This window comes from Salmo salar, chromosome ssa24, assembly GCF_905237065.1.
Source record: "Salmo salar chromosome ssa24, Ssal_v3.1, whole genome shotgun sequence".
Lineage (NCBI taxonomy): Eukaryota > Metazoa > Chordata > Actinopteri > Salmoniformes > Salmonidae > Salmo > Salmo salar.
The window spans coordinates 28647122-28673829 of NC_059465.1; the positions used below are offsets into that span (position 1 = coordinate 28647122).

A 26708-nucleotide genomic window follows, 5' to 3' on the forward strand; every position below is an offset into this window, starting at 1 on the left:
GAGGGAGGGGTAGAGGGAGGGGTGGAGGTGTGGAGGGAGGGGTAGAGGGAGGGGTGGAGGGATGGGAGGGAGGGGTGGAGGTGTGGAGGGAGGGGTCGAGTTGTGGAGGGAGGGGTAGAGGGAGGGGTGGAGGTGTGGAGGGAGGGGTAGAGGGAGGGGTGGAGGTGTGGAGGGAGGGGTGGAGTTGTGGAGGGAGGGGTAGAGGGAGTGGTGGAGGTGTGGAGGGAGGGGTGGAGGGAGGGAGGGAAGGATAGATGGGGGAATGAGGGGTTGGGGTTGTACTGTTTTTATGTTCTCATATCTGAAAATCTATAAGTAAAAAATATATCATAAATTGGGCCCAATTTTTTGGTGCGACTTGGGTGTGGACATGATATAAACCACATTTCCTCATATTTGATCATACGCAGACATATTGTATAAAAACTAATATTTTATATTTTTTTTATAAATGAGGCCCCAGGCTTTTGAAGCACCTCAAGGACCTACAGATACTGTAACTCTAACTTGATTTATTTCTGTCTCTGATGGGCAGGCTGTATGGCAGCATGCCCAGAAAGACTGTCACTAGAGTGGAGGAAGCCAAAGCCATAGACTTTGCTGTCTTATGGGACTTTGGGGGTCATTCATAATTTTTTTCACTTGTGTAATGTGTTCACTGTGTAACGTTACCACTAACATGACTCTTCTAATGTGTGTGTGCGCCACAGTGTGCGTGCTTTGTTTTTTAAGTTGTCGAGAAGTTGTTACTACTAATTGAAATCTGAATCATATTTGTGTGTCCCAGGGCAACGCCCAGTATTCTGTACTCTTCTATATATGGCTAATACAACAGCCAGCGCACCATCGCTGGCTCATGTTCTGCATGCCCCTCTCCTACTTCCTGGTTGCCATGGGAACTGTGGCCTACAGCTACATGGTGGTGATAAGGAAGTGAGTACCTTTATGACTACTGCTCTCATTGGTCCTCAAAGTGGCCCTCAAAAATAAAACAAATGTATTCATTAAAATAATGTATTTAATGAAAACATGTCGTTAATCATTTTATTAAAATGTTGGCAGTCATTTAGCCTAATGATAAAATGGGTTGTTTGGATCCTGGATGCTGATTGGTTGATAGCAAGGAGTTGTCCGTGATAATCCCTGGGTAATGCCTGTTTACAGTTCCTTTTGAATTATTAATGCAAAATGTTCTTACATGTCTCTGTGTTTGAGTGTACATTAATGTATTAATGTATAGAGAGCAATAGTGTCTTTTTGTAGGCACTAACTCCACCATGGTTCATTAGACAAGGCCTATGGGAAAACATTTTTTTTGTAGGGTTTTTGGATAAACGCCAAAAACAAGGTCGGTGGTAAACACAGGTTTAGGAGATCTTAAACATTTTGTGCTATGCGATCATTTGAATCAGCTAACATCATTTTGTGAATTTTTAAGCATTTATGTGATTTTAAAAAGCACATAAATCACAAAGACTTCATAATTCATAAAGGTCATATTAACTGACTGATATTATCTCATAGAACAAAACGTATAAGATCTCCTAAACCTGTGTTAACCTCAGACCTTATTTTCGATGTATATCCCAAATCGAGAGTGGTACTCAGTAATATGTTATTTTTGGGTGAAATCCAAAACACTTTGTATTCAGGACAAAAAGTAAATTGCTTTGTCACATTTATTCCAGTATTTTGTGCCTTGTTGCAAACAGGATGCATGTTTTGGAATATTTTTATTCTGTACAGGCTTCCTTCTTTTCACACTGCCAATTAGGTTAGTATTGTGGAGTAATTACAATGTTGTTCATCCATTCTCAGTTTTCTCCTGTCATAGTCATTAAACTCTAACTGTTTTAAAGTCACCATTGGCCTCATGGTGAAATCCCTGAGTGGTTTCCTTCTTCTCCTGCGACTGAGTTAGGAAGGATGCCTGTATCTGTAGTAACCGGGTGTATTGATACACAATCCAAAGTGTAATTAATAACTTCACCATGCTCAAAAGGATATTCAATGTCTGCTTTTTTATTTTTACCCATCTACCAATAGCTGGCCTTCTTTGCGACGCATTTGGAAAACCTCCCTGATCTTTGTGGTTGAACCTGTCTTTGAAATTCACTGCTTGACTGGGGGACTTTACAATTATCTGTATGTGTGGGGTACAGAGATGAGGTAGTCATTCAAAAATCATGTTAAACACTTTTATTGCACACAGAGTCCAAGAAACTTATTTTGTGACTTGTTAAACTAATATTTACTCCTTAACTTATTTAGCCTTGCCATGTCACGGTTGTCGTCGGTGAAGGAGGACCAATACGCAGCAGGTACGTGTATGCTCATCTTGATTTTTATTAACTACAAAAATGAACATACAAAATTACAAAACGAAACAACTACAAACAGTCTGGTAAAGCATACGGCTTACACACAGAACAATCACCCACAAATAACACATACAAACACACCCTAATATATGGGACTCTCAATCAAAGGCAGATAGACAACACCTGCCTTCAACTGAGAGTCCCAACCCCAATCAACCAAACATAGAAACACACACACTAGACTAACCATATAATTAACTAAACATAAACCAAAACCCGGAAATACTAAATCAAACACCCTTTACACAAACACACCACCCCGAACCACATAAAACAAATACCCCCTGCCACGCCCTGACCAAACTACAAAACAATTAACCTTATATACTGGCCAGGACGTGACATGCCATAACAGATGGGTTGAATAGTTATCGACTCAAGACATTTCAGCTTTTCATTTTTTATTAATTTGTAAAGTAAAATACAGATACCCCAAAAACAACTTAAGTAGTACTTTAAAGTATTTTTACACCTCTGATTGAGACGGCATGTTTCAATGTACCTGAGGTGCTGGGCCGTCATGTGCTGTATCGTTCCCTAGGAGAGGGTGTACAAGGCCTCAGGTTCCAACAACTTCTACATGGCTATGCTACTGGTCACCCTCTTCCGCTCAACGCTGCCTCCATCTATACCATAGTCACCATCCCCTCTTTCCACTGTGGCCCCTTCATGTAACAGAGAAACACCTGTATTCTGTATATGACAAAACACGCATGTAAACATGCGCACACACACATGCAAGCACGCTCGCACGCACACAGGTTTCAGTCTGGGGTGTGGGTTATTCAGTAACCTTTAGGGGCAGTTTCCCAGACAAAAATGAAGCCTGGCCCTGGACTAAAAACATAATTTTCAATGGAGATTCTCAAAAGAGCTTGTTTTTTAGTCCAGGACTAGGCTTAATCTGTGCACGGTAAACCGCCCCTTAATGTTCAGAATCATGCTTTCCTAGCCTGACAGCCTGATTGCCAGTTGTTGTGTGATGACAGTTTCTCATCTCTGATTGCAGTGGGAAGAGCCGCATGTTTGATGTGATCCAGGAGATGCTGGAATCTGATCTCCCAGCCTGGTTAGGGAAGGTGTTCAGCTACACCTCCAACCCTGGCCTGGTGCGTCCTTTCCTGCTGCTCATGGTTTGAGTAGTCAGGGCTATTGCTTCACATGGCAGTCCCCAGGCTATAGACTGTCTACCTATTTTATGTGGAATATATACAAGATAGCAATGTAAAAAATAATATTTGGTGTTTGTCTCCCCCCCACACAGTTATGCCATTTATTTCAGCAGTCTATATCCAAAAGCTACAAATAAGCCAACCAGGAGTTAAGGAAGAAACTTCAAACTGGTAGTCTTAATGAAAAGGTTCTCACACTGTCTTTTTCTATTATAGCCCGTGTGTGGTACTTGCACTGACATAGTCTGTCCATGAGAGAGCAGCAACTGCCAGAGTATTTAATTTCACTGGTCAATAACAAGGGTCCCACAGTTTACATTATCTGATAGACAGCCCATTTCGCTGCGATTTTAATAAACATTTCAAAATGCAGTGTTGGGGAACCTACTCTGAAAATAGTTTATAGTTTACCAAGCTACCAATTACTTCACCCTGGAAGAAGTTAAGCTACCCTTAAGAAAAATATAGTTTAATTAACTAAAACTACTTTGAATGTCATAGACTACAAATTGCAAGAACAGAGCACTCTGGAGTCAGATGTTTACATAATGTGTAGTTTAGCCTATTAAACACAAACGTTTCAAGTGAGAATTAGGCAGGTCTGACGGCGAAAAAGATAGGAAATTCTTACCTACTTCCCTCATATTTTATTTTTGCCAAAAAAGTAGTGTAGTTCCAGTAGTTATAGATACACCACTACATGGCAAACAAGTAATTAACTACTGAAAACACTACCTAGATTTGAATTGAGTTAAACTACCACTAAGCTTCTGCAAAATGTAGTTACATTACTAGTTGAACTACATGTTATAGGGAATAGCCAGGGATTTAGGCTATGACAGTATATCTAAGCTACAATATTACAAATATCAAAAACATAAGCAGGAGGCAGACAAGTAGCATTTTGACATTTTTTTGGGTGGGGAATTCGAGGAAGTTACGGAACCACAGCCACTGCGTAAACAAAACATTATGTGATCCCTGTAATATCGGTCATAAAGTTTGGTGCCATTCCTGTACAGTAGCTGCTTCTGCCCCCCCAGCAAAATAAAGAGAGCAAGAAGAAGAGTAATATAGCAGCACTGAAAGGAGGCTTGAAAAGCTGGGTTAGAATTGCCACGGCGACAGCGAAACAATGCCTCAGCAATCTCATAGGGGTGAAAAGAATAGTCCGCCACAGTGGACATGTCATAATACCAATAAAAACATGGAAATCGTTCCAATGGTTTTTCCTCCATTCATTTTTCACATTATGAATTTTGCAAAAAATGTGAATTAATTGTGTGTTTGGTGTAGGCTTACCTTGGCGTGACATTTTGATAGCCGTGTAATTCTCTCTCGGACACGGTGACTTATAAATATATTCGCCTCAATTGACTTTCAAATATTCTTAATGCTAATTATTGATAAAAGTTACCTTGTCTGACAGAGATTTGCATGTTATCAAAACATCACGCCAGGGTAAGCCTACACGAAACAGACCGTACATGAAGTAGTTCTAAAATCACAGATGGAAAAATTAATTGTGAAAAAATGCTTAATTAGCATTTTTGTTTTGTTTCTGAAACTTTGATTCACACCAAGTTATTACATAATTCATGTCCTCTCCTCTGTTCCTTTCTAAGGAGATAGAGGAGAAAATGAGGGTGGAGAAAGAGTGGCTATCATATTCCCCCTCCTGCCACTAGATCCACAGAATGCCTGAGACCCTACCAGGTAATCAACTGCAACCAGCACCCAGAGTTCAGAGGGTCCCAAACTCAGAGACACAGAGTATGACTGCTGTCACAAATGTGGAAATGGCAAGTACTTTATAGAGACACACACACACCAGCCCTGCATTCTCTGATGTCAGAGACAGAAAGTAAAAGACACTTAAAGTGACTTTAAAATCAGCAACCTGTTCTCAGAGCATTTCGTATTATTATGTACATAAATCCGTGACATTCCATTTAGTATGGTATGTATTAATTTGTGGATGTCCATCATCCATTTTGTATGATATGTTACGAATTGCAATTCGTACAACATGCTACAGATTTTCAAAACGTATGATATTTATTTAACCTTTATTTATATGTTACAAATTCCAATTTGTTGTTGCTAACGTTAGCTAGGTGGCTAATGCTAACGTTAACTTAATGGATAATGTTAGCTAGGCTAGGGGTTAGGGGTTAGGGGCTGGGTTAAGGTTAGGAGTTATCCCTTTAACCTAAGGTTAGGGTTCGCTAAAAGGGTTAAGGTTATGGTTAGGGGAAGGGTTAGCTAACATGCTAAGTAGTTGCAAAGTAGTAATTATTTAAAATCCCAAAGTTGAACGTGATGACATTCGAATACTTTTGGATTACTAGACATTTGCGTTATTCGCCCGACCAACCACCCTCCTTTTGTTTTTGCCTTAAGTAACCTTCTCTCTCATGTAACCATACCAAACGTAACATATCAGACTAATTTGAGTGTCCCGGATTTACATTTACTATGTTACGTATAGTCTTTAAGACCAGACTGAAATCAGAGATATTGCATCTGGTAATAGGGATTCCTTATTACCAGGTACAGTTCTAATGGACCTTTTTTTTCAAACAGTGTTATGTGAACTGTGACTGTACCAGTGTTACTTTTTGAATTGGTGCTAAATTCATTTGTACTACTTTCTAATTAATTTGTTCTAACTATTCTGCACACTAAGCAACATAAAACATTTTGACACTGACAGGTCAAAATGTTATTGACCTGATAACATTATACTAACTAATGAATCTATCAAGTTCTTATATTATGGAAACAAATATTATCTTAATAACAGTTTTATTATATTATCCAGAAATTTATTATTATCCAGTTCTATTACATAAAAAATTATGTTTTTTTTTACATTATGATGAGTTAATACATTATACAGTGTAATACTCCAATACTCGATATTCACGTGATAGTAAGGAATTCCCCTCGACCATGCCCACAAATTGGGAAAACAAATTATTTCTTATTGACCCCCATGGCATTGTTGAATACATGTTTCTGATTGGCTTGAAGGGCATTCTAGAGCATGCGTTATTTCCCTATAATGCATGGTATAATTCAATGGCTATGAATTCCATTCTTGCATGTTCTATGTTTGAGCTGCTTTTTAAAGCAAAAGTGGAATTGGCATTGTTGAATTACATTGTCATAATAGCAAGCTAGGACTGTTACCAATGCAACTACTGTATAAACTTGCTAGCTACTTCAGTGGATGTTGAACACATTTCTACCGATAGGATCATTCCTTCGATGCTGTGCCTTTTCTGTCCCCAGGAAATATCTGTTCTTATTTAATGTAAAATGTGGATTCCAAAAGGCTTTAAATATAAGGTCAGGTGTCCTTTACCTTAAAAACACCAAAATATGGAGCCTGAAAGGGAATTTTATGCATTTTAAACACTTTTTGTCAGTGGATGTAGGCGTTTTTGCCATGTCCCCAGGTGTCATTTATCAACTTATAAGCCATAAATATATAATAAAATATTTCATCATTATGTTTTAGTCCTATCATCAATTACGTTTTTTTCATGATTATCATCTTTATTTTAATTTTATTAAAGATTTTCTGTATGTCCCTGATACCACTTTTCACCCTGTTAGTTTGTTGTCATTCTCCGTTTAAGAAAACACCCCCTTCCTACAATGACCTGACATGCAGGAAGTGTCATAATTTCTTTGGTGGGAAAACTATGGTGCAAAGCTGAATAAAAATAAACAGATTTATCTATATTTCATGTTGTTAGTCTGTAGGTTCCACTCATAAATGCCCACCCTGTTAGACTATATTGTAGAGAAAAAAAGTTAAAACACAATGATTCGGAAAGTATTCAGACCCCTTGACTTTTTCCACATTTTGTTACGTTATTGCCTTATTCTAAAATGAATGAAAAACATGTTTTCCTTATCTACACACAATACCCCATAATGACAAAGTGAAAACAGTTTTTAGAAAACAGAAATAGTATTTACATTAGTATTCAGACCCTTTGCTATGAGACTCAAAATTGAGCTCTGGTGCATCCTGTTTCCATTAATCATCCATGAGATGTTTCTACAACTTGACTGGAGTCCCCCTGTGGTAAATTGAATTGATTAGACATGATTTTGAAAGGCACATGTAATGCAGGTCAGCTAATGTTGAATACTTATCGTTACTAGTGCGATTCCAGTAACCAAACATATTATACTATATTGCTATTAAAATGTTTAAGTTGACAGATATTACAAATCAGCTGTCAGAAGATGCATGACAAGCAGTTTATTTTGAGCCAATAAAAACTCAATATTCTCTTAGTCCCTCTCCTAACTTCACGTTATACACCAGTCGGCGCCAACATGCTGAAAAAGAACTAGAACGGAGCGTGAAGAGGTACCGCCATTCCATGGAAGAAAAACTATGTTTCAAATCGTTGAAGTTATATAAAACTGAACTAAAAGAGAGAACTATATATTAACACTCACTTATCTTCAATGAGGATACAAACGTGCTGTGAAGGGCTTAAGGGAAAGATTGACGCCGGGATTTGGTCAGGATTTTTGAGTATGGACTCAGTTCCACCAAGGATGGTGAGCCGCCCGAACCCAGGACACCAATACGAAGATTTGCATGCGAAGATTTCCTTTCCTTGGAGAACACTGAATTTGCACTGCCATACTACGGTGTGGTAGGATTTTTCTTGCAAGACATCATTGCATCATACATTGCAGTGGGATTGTTCTAAGCACATGCTACACTTCAACACCTTAGTGTTTATTGATAGGCTAGCGTTAAGGAATTGTTACACACACCTGTCTATATAAGGTCCCACAGTTGAAAGAGCATGTCAGAGAAAAACCAAGCCATGAGGTCGAAGGAATTGCCTGTAGAGCTCCGAGACAGGATTTTGTCGAGGCACAGATCTGGGGAAGGGTACCAAAAAAAAAAGTATGTATGCGGCATTGAAGGTCCCCAAGAAAACAGTGGCCTCCATCATTCTTAAATCGAAGAAGTTTGGAACCACCAAGACTCTTCCTAAAGCTGGCCGCCTGGCCAAACTGAGCAATCGGAAGAGAAGGGCCTTGGTCAGGGAGGTGACCAAGAACCCGAAGATCACTCTGACAGAGCTCCTGAGTTCCTCTGTGGGGATAGAAGAAACTTCCAGAAGGACAATCATCTCTGTAGCACTCCACCAATCAGGCCTTTATGGTAGAGTGTCCAGACGGACACCACTCCTCAGTAAATGGCACATGACAGCCCGCTTGGAGTTTGCCAAAAGGCACCTAAAGGACTGACCATGAGAAACAAGATTCTCTGGTCCGATGAAACCAAGATTGAACTCTTTGGCCTGAATGCCAATCACATCTTGAGGAAACCTGGCACCATCCCTATGGTGAAGCATGGTGGTGGCAGCATCATGTTGTGGGGATGTTTTTCAGTGGCAGGGACTGGGAGACTAGTCAGGGTTGATGGAAAGATGAACGGAGCAAAGTACAGAGAGATCCATAATGAAAATCTTCTCCAGAGCACTATGGACCTCAGACTGGGGCGAAGGTTCACCTTTCAACAGGACAACAACCCTAAGCACACAGCAAGGACAACACAGGAGTCGCTTCGGGACAAGTCTCTGAATGTCCTTGAGTGGCCCAGCCAGAGCCCGGATTTGAACCTGATCGAACATCTCTGGAGAGACCTGAAAATAGCTGGGCAGCAATGCTCCCCATCCAACCTGACAAGCTTGAGAGGATATGCAGAGAAGAATGGGAGAAATTCCCCAAATCCAACTGTGCCAAGCTTGTAGCCAAGAAGACTTAAGGCTGTAATCGCTGCCAAAGGTGCTTCAACAAAGTACTGAGTAAAGGGTCTGAATATTTATGTAAATGTTATATTTCAGTTTTGTTTTTAATACATTCGCAAAAAAAATCTAAAAACCTGTTTTTGCTTTGTCATTATGGTGTACTGGGTATAGATTGAGGGAAAAAAAACTATTTAATCTATTTTCAAATAAAGCTTTAATGTGAGAAAATATGGAAAAAGTCAAGGGGTCTGAATACTTTCCAAATGCACTGTAGCTGTAGCTAGCTCAATCTTGCTCACTCAGAGAGCTAATTTAGGCTCAAAATGTCAACCTTGTTAGGTTCCACCCTGTTAGGATTAGGCCCCTAACAAATTGGAAAATGCACCCAAAAAACATATTGGCCAAACTCAGTTTTCTGATAGAATACAAAAAAATAAATAAAACATGTTTTGAGGTCCAAATGATTGTAGGAGTGACCTGGCAAATGAGCACATGTAAAAATAATTGCACAATTTAAAAAGAAATGCTGCATACAACCCACAATTCTATGCAAAATGAGAATTGTTGTTCAATGTTTGTTTATCAATACATGATTGTGTTTCTATCTCCGGCCTTGGTATAGACTCTGAGATGAAATACCTTAACTTCAATTAATAGACTTGGGTGTTTATTTGCTTAAATCACTGAACACAACAGGCGCTTATTTTGGGGATCCTGAGTGGTGCAACGGTCTAAGGCACTGCATCTCAGTGTTTAGACTACTAATCTTTACTAACGACATGCCACTGACTGAGTAAAGCCAGAGTGTCTATGTATGCGGATGACTCAACACTATACACGTCTGCTACAGGCACCCCAATGGTGAAACAAGCTCCCTCACGACGCCAGGACAGCGGAGTCAATCACCACCTTCCGGAGACACCTGAAACCCCACCTCTTTAAGGAATACCTAGGATAGGATAAATCCTTCTAACCCCCCCCCTTAAAAGATTTAGATGCACTATTGTAAAGTGATTGTTCCACTGGATATCATAAGGTGAATGCACCAATTTGTAAGTCGCTCTGGATAAGAGCGTCTGCTAAATGACTTAAATGTAATGTAAATGTAATGCTACTACAGTGACTGAAATGACTGCAAAACATAACAAAGAGTTGCAGTTAGTTTCAGAGTGGGTGGCAAGGAATAAGTTAGCCCTAAATATTTCTAAAACTAAAAGCATTGTATTGGACAAATCATTCACTAAACCTCAACAAAATCTTGGAATAAATAATGTGGAAATTGAGATGACTAAACTGCTTGGTGTAACCCTGGATTGTAAACTGTCATGGTCAAAACATATTGATACAACAGTAGCTAAGATGGGGAGAAGTATGTCCATACTAAAGCGCTGCTCTGCTTTCTTAAAACCTCTTAAGGATTACCTCCTTTTTTCAATTTTCGCCTAAAATGACATACCCAAGTCTTACTGCCTTTAGGTCAGGTCCTGAAGCAAGGATATGCATATTCTTGGTACCATTTGAAAGGAAACACTTTGAAGTTTATGGAAACGTGAAAGGAATGTAGGAGAATATAACACAATAGATCTGGTAAAAGAAAATACAAAGAAAAAACCAACCATTCTTTTGTACCATCATATTTGAAATGCAAGAGAAAGGCAATAATGTATTATTCCAGCCCAGGTGCAATTTAGATTTTGGCCACTAGATGGCATCAGTGTACGTGCAAAGTTTTAGACTGAGCAAATGAACCATTGCATTTCTGTTCAAAATGTAGTATCAAGACTGCCCAAATGTGCCTAATTTATTTATTAATAACTTCTTATGTTCAAATTGTGCACTCTCCTCAAACAATAGCATGGTATTCTTTCACTGTAATAGCTACTGTAAATTGGACAGTGCAGTTAGATTAACAAGAATGTAAGCTTTCTGCCAATATCAGATATGTCTATGTCCTGGGAAATTTTTTATATTAGTTTTTTTATTTCACCTTTATTTAATCAGGTAGGCCAGTTGAGACCAAGTTCTCATTTACAACTGCAACTTGGCCAAGATAAAGCAAAGCAGTGTGACACAAACACAAGAGTTACACATGGAATAAACAAACGTACAGTCAATAACACAATATAAAAAATCTATATACAGTGTGTGCAAATGAGGTAAGATTAGGGAGATAAGGCAATAAATAGGCCATAGTGGCGAAGTAATTACCATTTAGCAATTAAACACAGGAGTGATAGATGTGCAGAAGATGAATGTGCAAGCAGAGATACTGGGGTGCAAAGGAGCAATAAAATAAATAACAATATGGGGATCAAGTAGTTGGATGAGCTATTTACAGATGGGCTATGTACAGGTGCAGTGATCTGTGAGCTGCTCTGACAGCTGGTGCTTAAAGTTAGTGAGGGAGATATGAGTCTCCAGCTTCAGTGATTTTTGCAATTCGTTCCAGTCATTGGCAGCAGAGAACTGTAAGGAAAGGCAGCCAAAGGAGGAATATGCTTTGGGGGTGACTAGTGAAATATACCTGCTGGAGCGCGTGCTACAGGTGGATGCTGCTATGGTGACCAGTGAGCTGAGATAAGGCGGGGCTTTACCTAGCAAAGACTTATAGATGACCTGGATGTCACGGTAGTCGTAGAGATTTGACCAAGGCGCAGCGGGTTGCGTGCTCATAGTTATATTTATTATAGCGAACACAGAAAAAACAATAAACAAAGTACGACAGCTTAACAGATTTGCAGGCTAAACAAACAGCAGTGCAAATACAACTACCCACAAACAAACAGGTGAAAACAAACTCCCTAAATATGACTCTCAATCAGGAACAACGATGTACAGCTGTTCCTGATCGAGAGCCACACAGACCAACAAAGAAATACACAAACTAGAAAAACCTAGAATACCAAAACAAGAACATACACCAAAAACCCCGGAACACATAAATACAACACCCCTCTACATACACATAACCCCCGAACCACATAAAACAAATACCCTCTGCCACGTCCTGACCAAACTACAATAACAAATAATCCCTATTACTGGTCAGGATGTGACATTACCCCCCCCCCCCCAAAGGTGCAGACCCCGTATGCACCTCAAAAAAAAAAAAAGTAAACCCCTAACTAAAGGGAGGGAAGGGAGGGTGGCTGCCGTCAACGACGGCTCCTGTGCTACACCACCCCTCCCCAAACCTCCTACAGTGGAGGTGGCTTAGGCTCGGGCCTAAGATCACCCCCTGACCAGTCCACTCCTCCCAAATACCTCGGCCTGACTTGTGTCCCTGTAGACCCTGGACTGTACTCTCGGAGCTCCGGACTGTAGAGCGATTCTGGAAGCTCCGGACTGTAGGGCGACTCAAGGAGCTCCGGACTGTAGGACGACTCTAGGAGCTCTGGCCTGTAGGCAGACTCACTCGGTTCCGGACTGTAGGCCGTCTCACTCGGTTCCGGACTGTAGGCCGTCTCACTCGGTTCCGGACTGTAGGCCGTCTCAACAGGTTACGGACTGTAGGCCATCTCACTCGGTTCCGGACTGTAGGCCGTCTCAACTGGTTCTGGACTGTAGGCCATCTCACTCGGTTCCGGACTATACACTGTTGCCGGATACTCTGGACGGGGTACTGTTGCCGGATACTCTGGACGGGGTACTGTTGCCGGATACTCTGGACGGGGCACTGTCGTCGGACACTCTGGACGGTGTACTGTCGCCGGACACTCTGGACGGGGCACTGTCGTCGGACACTCTGGATGGTGTACTGTCGCCGGACACTCTGGACGGGGCACTGTCGTCGGACACTCTGGACGGGGCACTGTCGTCAGAAGCTCGAGACTGAGCTGACGCACTGCAAGCCTAGTGCGTGGGGCTGGTAGTGGAGGTACCAGACTGGAGACACGCACTTTAAGGCTAGTGCGAGGAGCGGGCACAGGACATACTGGACTGGGCTGATGCACTGGAAGCCTAGTGCGTGGGGCTGGTACTGGAGGTATCAGACTGGAGACACGCACTTCAAGGCTAGTGCGAGGAGCGGGAACAGGCTGAATTGGATTGGGCTGACGTACTGGAGGCCTGGTGCGTGGTGGCGGTACTGGATATACCGGGCCATGGAGACGCACTGGCGGTCTTGATCGCACATCCTGCACAACCCGTCCTGGCTGGATGGAACTAGTAGCCCTGCACAAGCGAAGTGCTGGCACAGGGCGAACTGGGCTGTGCAGGGGCCTGATGGTTGCCGTGCGTAGAGCGGGCGTAGGGTAGCCTGGACCTAGGAGGCGCACCGGTGACCAGATGCGCTGCACAGGCATCCTCCTACCAGGCTGGATGCCCACTCTAGCACGGCACTTGCGAGGGGCTGGGATCACTCGCACCGGACTGTGCGTGCGTATGGGCGAGATCGTGCGCACTTCAGCATACCTCGGCGCTCTCCACTCCATATGTTCCCCATAATAACCACGGGGAGCTGGCTTAGGGCTCACCCTTGGCCCAGCCAAACTACCCGTGTGCCCCCCCCCCAAAAAAAATGATTGGGGGTGCCTCTCCGGCTTCCCCATCGGCGCGTATAATGCCTCATACCGGCGTCGTTCCGCCTTGGCTGCCTCTATTTCCTCCGGTGGGCGGCGGTATTCCCCAGCCTGATGCCAAGGTCCAGCCCCGTCCAGAATTTCCTCCCATGTCCAGGTTTCCAGATAGTCCATATAATTCTTCTCCTGCTGCTCCTTTCCCCGCTGCTTGGTCCGTGGTTGATGGTGGGTAGTTCTGTCACGGTAGTCGTAGAGATTTGGCCAAGGTGCAGCGGGTTGCGTGCTCATAGTTATATTTATTATAGCGAACACAGAAAAAACAATAAACAAAGAATGACAGCTTAAAAGATTTGCAGGCTAAACAAACAGCAGTGCAAATACAACTACCCACAAACAAACAGGTGAAAACAAGCTCCCTAAATATGACTCTCAATCAGGAACAACGATGTACAGCTGTTCCTGATCAAGAACCACACAGACCAACAAAGAAATACACAAACTAGAAAAACCTAGAATACCAAAACAAGAACATAATCCAAAAACCCCGGAACACAAAAATACAACACCCCTCTACATACACATAACCCCCGAACCACATAAAACAAATACCCTCTGCCACTTCCTGACCAAACTACAATAACAAATAATCCCTATTACTGGTCAGGGCGTGACACTGGAGCCAGTGGGTTTGGCGCCGAATATGAAGCGAGGGCCAGCCAACGAGAGCATACCGGTCGCAGTGGTGGGTAGTATATGGGGCTTTGATGACAAAACAGATGGCACTGTGATAGACTGCATCCAATTTGCTGAGTAGAGTGTTGTAGGCTATTTTGTAAATGACATCGCCGAAGTCAAGGATCAGTAGGATAATCAGTTTTACGAGGGTATGTTTGGCAGCATGAGTGAAGGACGCTTTGTTGCAAAATAGGGAGCCGATTCTAGATTTAATTTTGGATTGGAGGTGCTTAATGTGAGTCTGGAAGGAGAGTTTACAGTCTAGCCAGACACCTAGGTATTTGTAGTTGTCCACATATTCTAAGTCAGAACCGTCCAGAGCAGTGATGCTGGACTGGCGGGCAGGTGCGGGCAGCGATTGGATGAAGAGCGTGCATTTAGTTTTACTTGCATTTAAAAGCAGTTGGAGGCCACGGAAGGAGAGTTGTATGGCATTGAAGCTCGTCTGGAGGTTAGTTAACACACTGTCCAAAGAAGGGCTAGAAGTATACAAAATGGTGTCGTCTGCATAGAGGTGGATCAGAGAATCACCAGCAGCAAGAGCAACATCATTGATGTATACAGAGAAAAGAGTCGGCCCGAGAATTGAACCCTGTGACACCCCCATAGAGACTGCCAGAGGTCCGGACAACAGGCCCTCCGATTTGACACACTGAACTCTGTCTGAGAAGTAGTTGGTGAATCAAGCGAGGCCGTCATTTGAGAAACCAAGGCTGTTGAGTCTGCCGATAAGAATGTGGTGATTGACAGAGTAGAAAGCCTTGGCCAGGTCGATGAAGACAGCTGCACAATATTGTCTTTTATCGATGGCGGTTATGATATCGTTTAGGACCTTGAGCGTGGCTGATGTTCTTGTTACTTACAGGCATCACATATCAATCACCCTTAAAGAAGGGTGACGTGATATGTCAGAGCATCACAGGCACTGATATTTCTCTCCCACGTTTTCTTGCTCACTTGGATATTATCAGAGGTTGTGTGTGGAATTTCATACATTCTCAACAGGTCTATGAAAAGTAGTTGTAAAGAACTTCTGGTAAATGGAACCATGATCCCCAGATCAAGTGGTCCTGGAAAGCATGTTGAACTTCTCAATCGAACCATAATGAACTGGAATGACTTTTAGAGGCCAATCCACTGACTTCAACGAACACTGGCAAACACCATACTTTGTTTCCCACTCGTTGTCATCATCCTCATCAGTACTTGATAGATACTGTCCTTAATATTAAAGGATATAATCATAAACACAGTAACTAATTTCCCCCTGTAAATATGCTTTGCTGTCCTCTTTGATCTTACAGGGAGCATAAGTCACTGTGTACTGTTCAGCTACAGTGGTGTCTTGAAGGGAACTTGAGAAGGACAGAGGGTGGGAGAAGAGCTACCCAGAGGAGGAGCGATACAGCGAGGCTTGGGTTTCAGCATCATGCCCTAATAATTGCAGGAAGTGTGGCATTAGCTGTGTTAACTACATAGAGCCCATGTCTCTGGTTACCTTGCATTATTCACCAGGTCAGCCCTGAGAATGAAATTAGGTTCTCGCATCTCAGCCACACCGGCCCACTACTGCTGTACCACCCCAGCCCTAGCCCCAGCCACCTCCCCCACCCGCCCTCTACCATCCTAGCATTATGACAATAACATTACAAACACCTTGTGATTACTGATTATTGCTTCAAAATGTAAGCAGTATTTGCTACTGAGACATATGCAATAGGCTGTATAGTAGACAGCGCTAGAACACACAAACTGAGCAAGTAGACGGCGCTACATGGTCTACAACGCCAGCACTGTACAGTAGTCCTATGGCAGAAAACAGAATAAAACACCACAAATTGAAACACTTTCTATCATCCCACTCTAGTCTGAATAGGCTTAATCAGTTAGAATCTAGGCCTACATCGATTTATTCATAGCCAAGGTTTAAGATTTTTATCAGTTTGTAACTCTCAAAATTACACCTCTTTAAAATTATAGATGAACAAAATGTGATGTCCTTTGGGTCCATGTTAATGCAAAACCATAGGAAAAACTACATTTTTATGGTCTGGAAAATGTTAGATTTTTGAGTTTAATTCCCCTTTAATTGTTTACCTAGTGAGAGAGGACTGTGTTTGCCTTGGACAAGATATCCGAACAATGACCGCATGGTTCTTGATTACCGGATATCTCAATGTTATAGTACTACAGACAGGCATCACTTATTAACCACTGGCAATTAAGGGCACTGATTTCTCTCTCCCACCTTGCCATCAGTCAGCTTTATTTTCTTGCCCAATTTGATATTATCAGAGGTTGTGTGTAGAATTGCATACATTCTCAACAGGTCCATGAATAGTAGTTGTGAAGAAGTTCTGGTAAATGGAACATTGGTCCCCAGATCAACTGGTCCAGGAAAGCATTTTCAACTTCTCAATCGAATCATAATGAACCATGTTGGAACCACTTTTAGAGATCAATCCGCAGACTTCAACAAACATTGGCAAACACCTTACTTTGTTTCCCACTCATCATCATCATCAGTACTTGATAGATACTGTCCTTAATAATAAAGGATATAATCGTAAACACAGTAACTCATTTCCCCCTGTAAATATGCTTTGCTGTCCTCTTTGACCTTACATGGAGCATAAGTCACTGTGTGTACTGTTCAGCTACAGTGGTGTCTGGAAGGGAACTTGAGAAGGACAGAGGGTGGGAGAAGAAGAGCTACGCAGAGGAGGAAAGATACAGCGGGCTTGGGTTTCAGCATCACACCCTCATAGTTCCAGGAAGTGTGGCGGTTCCAGGAGTTTGTTCAAGATGGCGCCGACGGAGATGGTCGACATCTTACGTGCTCCAACCGACTTTGCTGTCTTGTGACTTTTTTCATGTTTATCCTTACTTTTTTGTAGAGAAAACTCACACCATTATCACCTATGACCGTCAAGTTCTTTCAAACTATTGTTATTCATTGTGTTACTATTTAAAATATGTATTTACACATGTTCTTTTTAACTCTGCTTTGTTGGGACTCGCCCGAGATCCCTAAAGATTGCAAAGCTGCCGTGGTCATCCCCCTCTTCAAAGGGGAGGACACTGTAGACCCAAACTGTTACAGACCTATATCCATCCTGCCCTGCCTTTTTAAAGTCTTCGAAAGCCAAGGTAATAAACAGATCACTGACCATTTCGAAACCTACCGTACCTTCTCCGCTGTGCAATCCGGATTCTGAGCTGGTCACAGGCGCACCTCAGCCACGCTCAAGGTACTAAACGATATCATAACCGCCATCGATAAAAGACAGTACTGTGCAGCCGTCTTCATCGACCTGGCCAAGGCTTTCGACTCTGTCAATCACCGTATTCTTATCGGCAGACTCAATAGCCTTGGTTTCTCAAATGACTGCCTTGCCTGGTTCACCAACTACTTCTCAGACAGAGTTCAGTGTGTCAAATCGGAGAGCCTGTTGTCCGAACCTCTGGCAGTCTCTATGGGGGTACCACAGGGTTCAATTCTCGGGCTGACTCTTTTTGTATATATCAACGATATCGCTCTTGCTGCGGGTGATTCCCTGATCCACCTCTACGCAGACGACACCATTCTGTATACATCTGGCCCTTCTTTGGACACTGTGTTATTAACTAACCTCCAAATGAGCTTCAATGCCATACAACACTCCTTCCGTGGCCTCCAACTGCTCTTAAACGCTAGTAAAACCAAATGCATGCTTTTCAACCATTCGCTGCCCACACCCGCCCGCCCCACTAGCATTACTACTCTGGACGGTTCTGACCTAGAATATGTGGACAATTACAAATACCTAGGTGTCTGGCTAGACTGTAAACTCTCCTTCCAGTCTCATATTTAACATCTCCAATCCAAAATCAAATCTAGAATCGGCTATCTATTTCGCAACAAAGCCTCCTTCACTCACGCCGCCAAACTTACCCTTGTAAAACTGACTATCCTCCTGATCCTCGACTTCGGCGATGTCATCTACAAAATAGCTTCCAACACTCTACTCAGCAAACTGGATGCAGTCTATCCCAGTGCCATCCATTTGGTTACCAAAGCCCCTTATACCACCCACCACTGCGACCTGTATGACCTAGTCGGCTGGCCCTCGATACATATTCGTTGCCAGACCCACTGGATCCAGGTCATCTATAAGTCTTTGCTAGGTAAAGCTCCGCCTTATCTCAGCTCACTGGTCACCATAACAACACCCACCTGTAGCACGCGCTCCAGCAGGTATATCTCACTGGTCATCCCCAAAGCCAACACCTGCTTTGGCTGCCTTTCCTTCCAGTTCTCTGCTGCCAATGACTGGAACGAATTGCAAAAATCACTGAAGCTGGAGACTTATATTTCCCTCACTAACTTTAAACATCAGCTATCTGAGCAGCTAACCGATCGCTGCAGCTGTACATAGTCCATCAGTAAATAGCTCACCCAATCTACTTACCTCATCACCATATTGTTTTGATTTACTTTTCTGCTCTTTTGCACACCAGTATCACTACTTGCACATCCTCATCTGCTCATCTGTCACTCCACTGTTAGTCTGCTAAATTGTAATTACTTCGCTACTATGGCCTATTTAATGCCTTACCTCGTCACGCCATTTGCACACACTGTATATAGGCTTCCTTTTTTTCTATTGTGTTATTGACTGTACGCTTGTTTATTCCATGTATAACTCTGTGTTGTTGTTTGTGTTGCACTGCTTTGCTTTATCTTGGTCAGGTCGCAGTTGTAAATGAGAACTTGTCCTCAACTAGCCTACCTGGTTAAATAAAGGTGAAATAAAAATAAAAAAAATAAATAGATAGTGCTATGGTTTCAAATTTCAGGGTAAGAGTTGCGTATATGATGGAATTTATTGGTGTGAATTTTCCAACTGTTTGTCAAAACTATGTACTGCTGCAAAACAGGTGACTAATGGTTTATATGTACACATTAAGGCACTAATTCAAGTGTCTAAGGTGTGTGAGTATAAGTGCTTGTGTGTGCGTGTGCGAGTGTATTGTATCTGTGTCTACACACATGCTGTAAGTCAGAGATCAACTGACTTTTTGATTGACACACTTTTCTTACCACTTTATTGTCTCTTTAGATTTCGTTTTTCTTCTTCAGGCCTAAATATTATAATCTCTTATCATTGGTGGTTGTCAGGGAGACAGCAAGTCTAGTAGCCCAAACACTGGTGCACCTGTCAGAGTGTGTGAGTACCTGCACAGGTGTGACAGCTGTCTGCTTACCTGAGATCTACCTGCCGTGAGAAGGAGAGAGCAGGCTGAACTGAAGAGCTTAATAAGAGGACAACACTGAGCCAAAATGCCTCCTCGGAAGAAAAATGACATTGCAATTAAAATGGAAGAGGGTGGGTAGGATTTATCCATTTTGTTTTCCAGAGTGGAAATATTTATTCTTTTGAATTTCTCTTGAACACTGAAGAGTATTCAGTTTTTCTCTTTCTTTGATGTGTTTGTAGTAAATATGGAACAGATGTACTAACTACTACAGATCTTACTTTGAGCCAGTTTTCTACAACAGGAAAATAATTCTGCATTAACAAGAAATGTAAATTATTATGTGGATTATAATTAATGGACATTTTTGAAGGGGTTGATACATTTTTCATTAGGTCAAATCAAGTCTGAAATTTCAAAGTGGAAATTACAAACATTAAAATACTTTTCAAACCTCAAATACACTACAAGTTTGCATTTCTCAGCAACAAAAGAGTGCTCAAATTAAGATCCTATCTGTAGATGTACTATAACATGGAACATAATCCATACTGTTAAACATGAAACAGTAAGATTGTGAGATTTTTCATGGTTCAAAGACAAAGCACAATATTTGTAGAGCTTTTGACTGACAATGTATATATATTTTTTATAGTGGGAATGGATATCGATGGAGAGTTAGACAGTGGGAGTGAGGGTAAGTCATAAGAAGGAGAAAGTGTTTGATGTGTGTGTGTGTAATACGCCTGTGTGTAGCTGGTGTAGAGGAGTCAGGCGCAGGACAGCAGATATGAGTAAACAACGATATTTACTCAAAGAATCAATAATACAAATGCAATAAACTAGCCCACAATAACGGACCGTATTACATACAAACAATCACTCACAAACAAACACGGGGGAACAGAGGGTTAAATAATGAACAAGTAATTGGGGGATTGAAACCAGGTGTGTAAAACAAAGACAAAACAAATGGAAAATGAAAAGTGGATCGGCAATGGCTAAAAGGCCGGTGTCGTCCACCGCCGAACGAACAAGGACAGGGACCGACTTCGGCGGAAGTCGTGACAGTGTGTTTATGTGTGTATGAGTTTACCTGTTTGTTTAATTGTCCAACAGCTGCAAATGTCGGATTTTGGAATAATGTGTTATTCTGAAAATATGACGTTCTAAAGGGGAGACACTGTGTAAAAGATTATGACATTTACTATTCTAAATGATGAGTTCAAGGATGCAATAACCTCGAAGAATTCAAGTCCCACTCCAGCTAATTTTGAACTTTTCCCGTTGCATAACGATATTCAACATATCAATACAGTAAAGTTCACACACTTAAGGGTAAAAATATATGTTTTGAGCAAAATAGTGTTTTTTAGACATATTTGCGAAATTGGATTTGGCAATTCAAGGAGTTGGTTTGATGGTGCACTCTGATGTCATTGGCCTCCCCCCTTGCTTGCGGGAACAATAGAGGAAAAATGTAAGGCTAAAAAGAGGAAAGACCCAACCCCCTCACTTGTACCATGTCAGAGGACACCTGGACCACGTATGGAGATGTGCTTTTTGTTAAGTAAGTGTAGGCCGTCATTGTAAATAAGAATTTGTTCTTAACTGACTTGCCTAGTTAAATAAAGGTTATATAAAATAGGTGATAAATGATGTTCTAGGGAGGCTGGAGTGGGACTTTTAGGATAGTCATAAACCAGTGATGTAGTGGTAAAAAGAAATAGGTGGGAAAACTCTAATTGCCAGTAGCGGTGAAAAAAGTAACATCTTAATTTGATCACCCTGTTACAGGATAACTTTCCTGCAATGCAGGAGATTTAAAATGTGTAGTGTATTTGAGGTTTAAAAATGCTTATGAAGTTTGTAATTTCCACTTAGAAATTTCTGTCTTGATTTTTCCTACAAAAATGTCCATTCATTAAATCCACATAATAATTCACATTTCCTGTTGCTGCAGGATTATTTTCATGCTGTAGCAAACTGACTCAAATTAAGATCCTTCATCTGTACTTCCAATGCATTTTTCCACAAAAGGTGGGTAAACTAAATCATCAAATCAAAATGTGTTATTTGGAACATACAACAGATGTAGACCTAACCATGAAATGCTTACAATCCCTTAACCAACAAGGCAGATTTTTAAAAAGTAAGTATGAAAATATTTGCTAAAAAATAAATAAATAAAAAGTAAACTAAACTAAAATAAGAAAAAAAGTAACACAATAAAATAACAATAACAAGGCTATATACAGGGGTACCAGTACCGATGTGCGGGGGTACAGGTTAGTCGAGATAATTGAGGTAATATGTACATGTACAGTGGGGAGAACAAGTATTTGATACACTGCCGATTTTGCAGGTTTTCCTACTTACAAAGCATGTAGAGGTCTGTAATTTTTATCATAGGTACACTTCAACTGTGAGAGACGGAATCTAAAACAAAAATCCAGAAAATCACATTGTATGATTTTTAAGTAATTAATTTGCATTTTACTGCATGACATAAGTATTTGATCACCTACCAACCAGTAAGAATTCCGGCTCTCACAGACCTGTTAGTTTTTCTTTAAGAAGCCCTCCTGTTCTCCACTCATTACCTGTATTAACTGCACCTGTTTGAACTCGTTACCTGTATAAAAGACACCTGTCCACACTCAATCAAACAGACTCCAACCTGTCCAACCTCTACAGGACAATAGGCAAGCAGCTTGGTGAGAAGGCAACAACTGTTGGTGCAATTATTAGAAAATGGAAGAAGTTCAAGATGACGGTCAATCACCCTCGGTCTGGGGCTCCATGCAAGATCTCACCTCGTGGGGCATCAATGATCATGAGGAATAATAATAATAATCATAGTAGTTGTCGAGGGTGAAACAAGTCAGTAACACAAGAGTAAGTGTCAGTTGGCTTTTTCATAGCCGATCTTTGAGAGTATCTCTACCGCTCCTGCTGTCTCTAGAGAGTTGAAAACAGCAGGTCTGGGACAGGTAGCACGTCCGGTGAACAGGTCAGGGTTCCATAGCTGCAGGCAGAACAGTTGGAACTGGAGCAGCAGCACGGCCAGGTGAACTGGGGACAGCAAGGAGTCATCAAGCCAGGTAGTCCTGAGGCATGGTCCTAGGGCTCAGGTCCTCCGAGAGAGAGAAAGAAAGAAAGAGAAAGAGAGAATTAGAGAGAGCATATTTAAATTCACACAAGACACCGGAAAAGACAAGAGAAAATGTGGTCATGTGGTCTGATGAGACAAAAATAGAGCTTTTTGGTCTAAACTCCACTCGCCGTGTTTGGAGGAAGAAGAATGATGAGTACAACCCCAAGAAAACCATCCCAACAGTGAAGCATGGAGGTGGAAACATTCTTTGGGGATGCTTTTCTGCAAAGGGGACAGGACGACTGCACCGTATTGAGGGGAGGATGGATGGGGCCATGTATCACGAGATCTTGGCCAACAACCTCCTTCCCTCAGTAAGAGCATTGAAGATGGGTCGTGGCTGGGTCTTCCAGCATGACAACGACCCGAAACACACAGCCAGGGCAACTAAGGAGTGGCTCCGTAAGAAGCATCTCAAGGTCCTGGAGTGGCCTAGCCAGTCTCCAGACCTGAACCCAATAGAAAATCTTTGGAGGGAGCTGAAAGTCCGTATTGCCCAGCGACAGCCCCTAAACCTGAAGGATCTGGAGAAGGTCTGTATGGAGGAGTGGGCCAAAATCCCTGCTGCAGTGTGTGCAAACCTGGTCAAGAACTACAGGAAACGTATGATCTCTGTAATTGCAAACAAAGGTTTCTGTACCAAATATTAAGTTCTGCTTTTCTGATGTATCAAATACTTATGTCATGCAATAAAATGCAAATTAATTACTTAAAGATCATACAATGTGATTTTCTGGATTTTTGTTTTAGATTCCATCTCTCACGGTTGAAGTGTACCTATGATAAAAAATTACAGACCTCTACATGCTTTGTAAGTAGGAAAACCTGCAAAATCGGCAGTGTATCAAATACTTGTTCTCCCCACTGTATGTAAGGGTTAAGTGACCATGCATAGATAAAACAGTCAGTAGCATAAAAAAGGGGGTCAATGCAAATAGTCTGGATAGCCATTTGGCTAACTGTTTAGCAGTCTTATGGCTTGGGGGTAGAAGCTGTTAAGGAGCTTTTGGATCTAGATTAGCCCCGCCGGTACCCCTTGCCGTGCAGTAGCAGAGAGAACAGTCTATGACTAGGGTGGCTGGAGTCTTTGACAATTTTTAGGGCCTTCCTCTGACACCGCCTGGTATAGAGGTCCTGGTTGGCAGAAAGCTTGGCCCCAGTGATGTACTGGGCCGTACACACCACCCTCTGTAGCGCCTTGCGGTTGGATGCCGAGCAGTTGCCATACCAAGCAGTGACGCAACCAGTCAGGATGCCCTCGATGGTGCAGCTATGGAACATTTTGAGGATCTGAGGACCCATACCAAACCTTTTCAGTCTCCTGAGTGGGAATAGGCATTGTCGTGCCCTCTACCCAACTGTCTTGCGTTTACCCTCCATTACACCACTAGCAATAACCATGGGGAGGCTGGCAACCTGGCTGATTTAGATGTTTGTTTAATTGTTCAGGTTTTAATGTCATTTATGGATATACAGAGCCTTTGTCTGTCTGTTTTTATTTCTATGAAATATATAAGTGTGTGTGTGTGTGTGTGTGTGTGTGTGTGTGTGTGTGTGTGTGTGTGTGTGTGTGTGTGTGTGTGTGTGTATGTGTGTGTGTGTGTGTGTGTGTGTGTCAGATGAGATCAGGTGGAGAGACAGAAACAGGAAAGTCAAACTCTCTCCACGAGCCGGGGGACGGAATGGCAAACAGGCCACCAGCGATGAGGAAGAGAAAGAGGAGGACGAGGCACAGAGGAAGAGGGCTCATAAGAAAAAGGCCAAGGTCCAAGACAGCGAGGAAGAGGAGGACGAGGAACAGGGGAAGAGGGCTCATAAGAAGAAGGCCAAGGTCCAGGACAGCGAGGAAGAGGATGAGGAAGAGGAGAAGAGCATCAAGTGGAAGGGCCAAAAGGCTGCAGGCAGAAAGAAAAAGGCAGTCAAGCAGGAGACTGAGGAAGAAGAACGAGGGAAGAAAAGGAAAGGCAGAAAAGGGACTAGCAAGAACCAGAAAGAAGGGCAGAACAAGGAGAAGAAGGGCGATGCCAAAGGGAAAAGTGACGTTAAAGGCAAAAGAGTGAAGGACAAAGGGAACGAGAAAGACAAGAAAATGAAGAACGCAAAGTACAGCAGGTGCAGTATCCTTTGAGAGGGCCATCTCTCTCACATATCTCCATGTTCAACACACCCTCATGTATGAAGGAGGAGTCTGACAGACTGTATTGATTAATTAGTTCAGGGAGTTGAGTCATGAAATTGGGTTATAGGGTTGCACAAAAGTGTTACAAAATGCAACGACAATGACCTTAGCTCACTATCTGTCAAGCACTGAAACAATACATTTCACACAATAACACTATTTCAATGTGGTGGTTCTTTTCTTTACTATCAAATGAGGAGAGACAAACTTATCACACAAGTCAGAGTTATACTTAAACTAAATCTTTAATAATGAGAGCTTTGCAATAGCAATGACTTGTCAACGATTCACCATTTCTAATGATCCGTTGAGAATGGCGAGACAAAAGTACAAAGGTCTTTTATAGCCAAGATACACCCCTTTCAACGTACATGACGAACAACAGATATATAGAATGGGTCACAAGGTTAAGATTTGTATGAAAGATACTTATAATACATAGCAGACAGCATCTGCTGTGTCAACAGTTTTCATTGTATAGACCAGTGTCTGTCCCTCCGACTCCAAACTGGAAGCATCTCTCCCTGGTACGGGATAGAGCAGAAACATTAACTCATGTTCTGGAATGCTCTTTAGGTTTTATCACCCAAAGACATCGTAAATCTCCTCTGTCAGTGTTATCTCATAGAGGCCCATCATCAGTAGAACACACACACAATAGTTAACAGAATACTCTATTCTGTCGAATAAAACAACCGTTCGATGCAATAAAAGCATTATAACAATCTTGCAATTTTTCCATAATAATAGTGTATTACTGATTTGTAAGATACATATATAAAAAGGCAACATTTCCTCTCAGCATATATATATATATATATATATATGTATATATACAGTGCATTAAGAAAGTATTCAGACCCCTTGACTTTTTCCACATTTTGTTATGTTACAGCATTATAATAAAATATGTATTTTTTCCCCCTCATCTAGCTACACACAATATCCCATAATGAAAAAGCAAAAACAGGCTTTTTTGCAAATTTATTGAAAAAAAACAACAACTGAAATATCACATTTGCATAAGTATTCAGACCCTTTACTCAGAACTTTGTTGAAGCACCTTTGGCAGTGATTACAGCCTTGAGTCTTCTTGGGTATGACGCTACAAGCGTGGCACACCTGTATTTGGAGAGTTTCTCCAATTCTTCTCTGCAGATCGTCTCAAGCTCTGTCATGTTGGATGGGGAGTGTCGCTGCACAGCTATTTTCAGTTCTCTCCAGGGATGTTAGATCGTGTTCAAGTCCGAGCTCTGGCTGGGCTACTCAAGGACATTCGGAGACTTGTCCCTACTCCTGCATTGTCTTGGCTGTGTGCTTAGGGTCGTTGTCCTGTTGGAAGGTGAACCGTCGCCCCAGTCTGAGGTCCTGAGCACTCTGAAGCAACTTTTCATCAAGAATCTCTCTGTACTTTGCTCTGTTCATCTTTCCTTCGATCCTGACTAGTCTCCCAGTCCCTGCCACTGAAAAACATCCCCACAGCAGGATGCTGCCACCACCATGCTTCACCGTAGGGATGATGACAGGT

The 26708-nt window shown here is 42.0% G+C and overlaps 1 protein-coding gene across 1 annotated transcript in view; it reads left to right on the forward strand.

The window, feature by feature from the left end:
* The first annotated feature begins 856 nt into the window (after window positions 1-856).
* The window catches only part of LOC106585352 (transmembrane channel-like protein 2-B), a 47796-nt gene continuing 21944 nt past the window's right edge, over window positions 857-26708 (forward strand). Inside the window, exons 1-4 of the mRNA XM_045706625.1 lie at window positions 857-933; window positions 3391-3514; window positions 19768-19832; window positions 24631-25104. Coding sequence (XP_045562581.1) covers window positions 857-933; window positions 3391-3514; window positions 19768-19832; window positions 24631-25104 — 740 coding nt within the window. The remainder of the gene's footprint in view (window positions 934-3390; window positions 3515-19767; window positions 19833-24630; window positions 25105-26708) is intronic.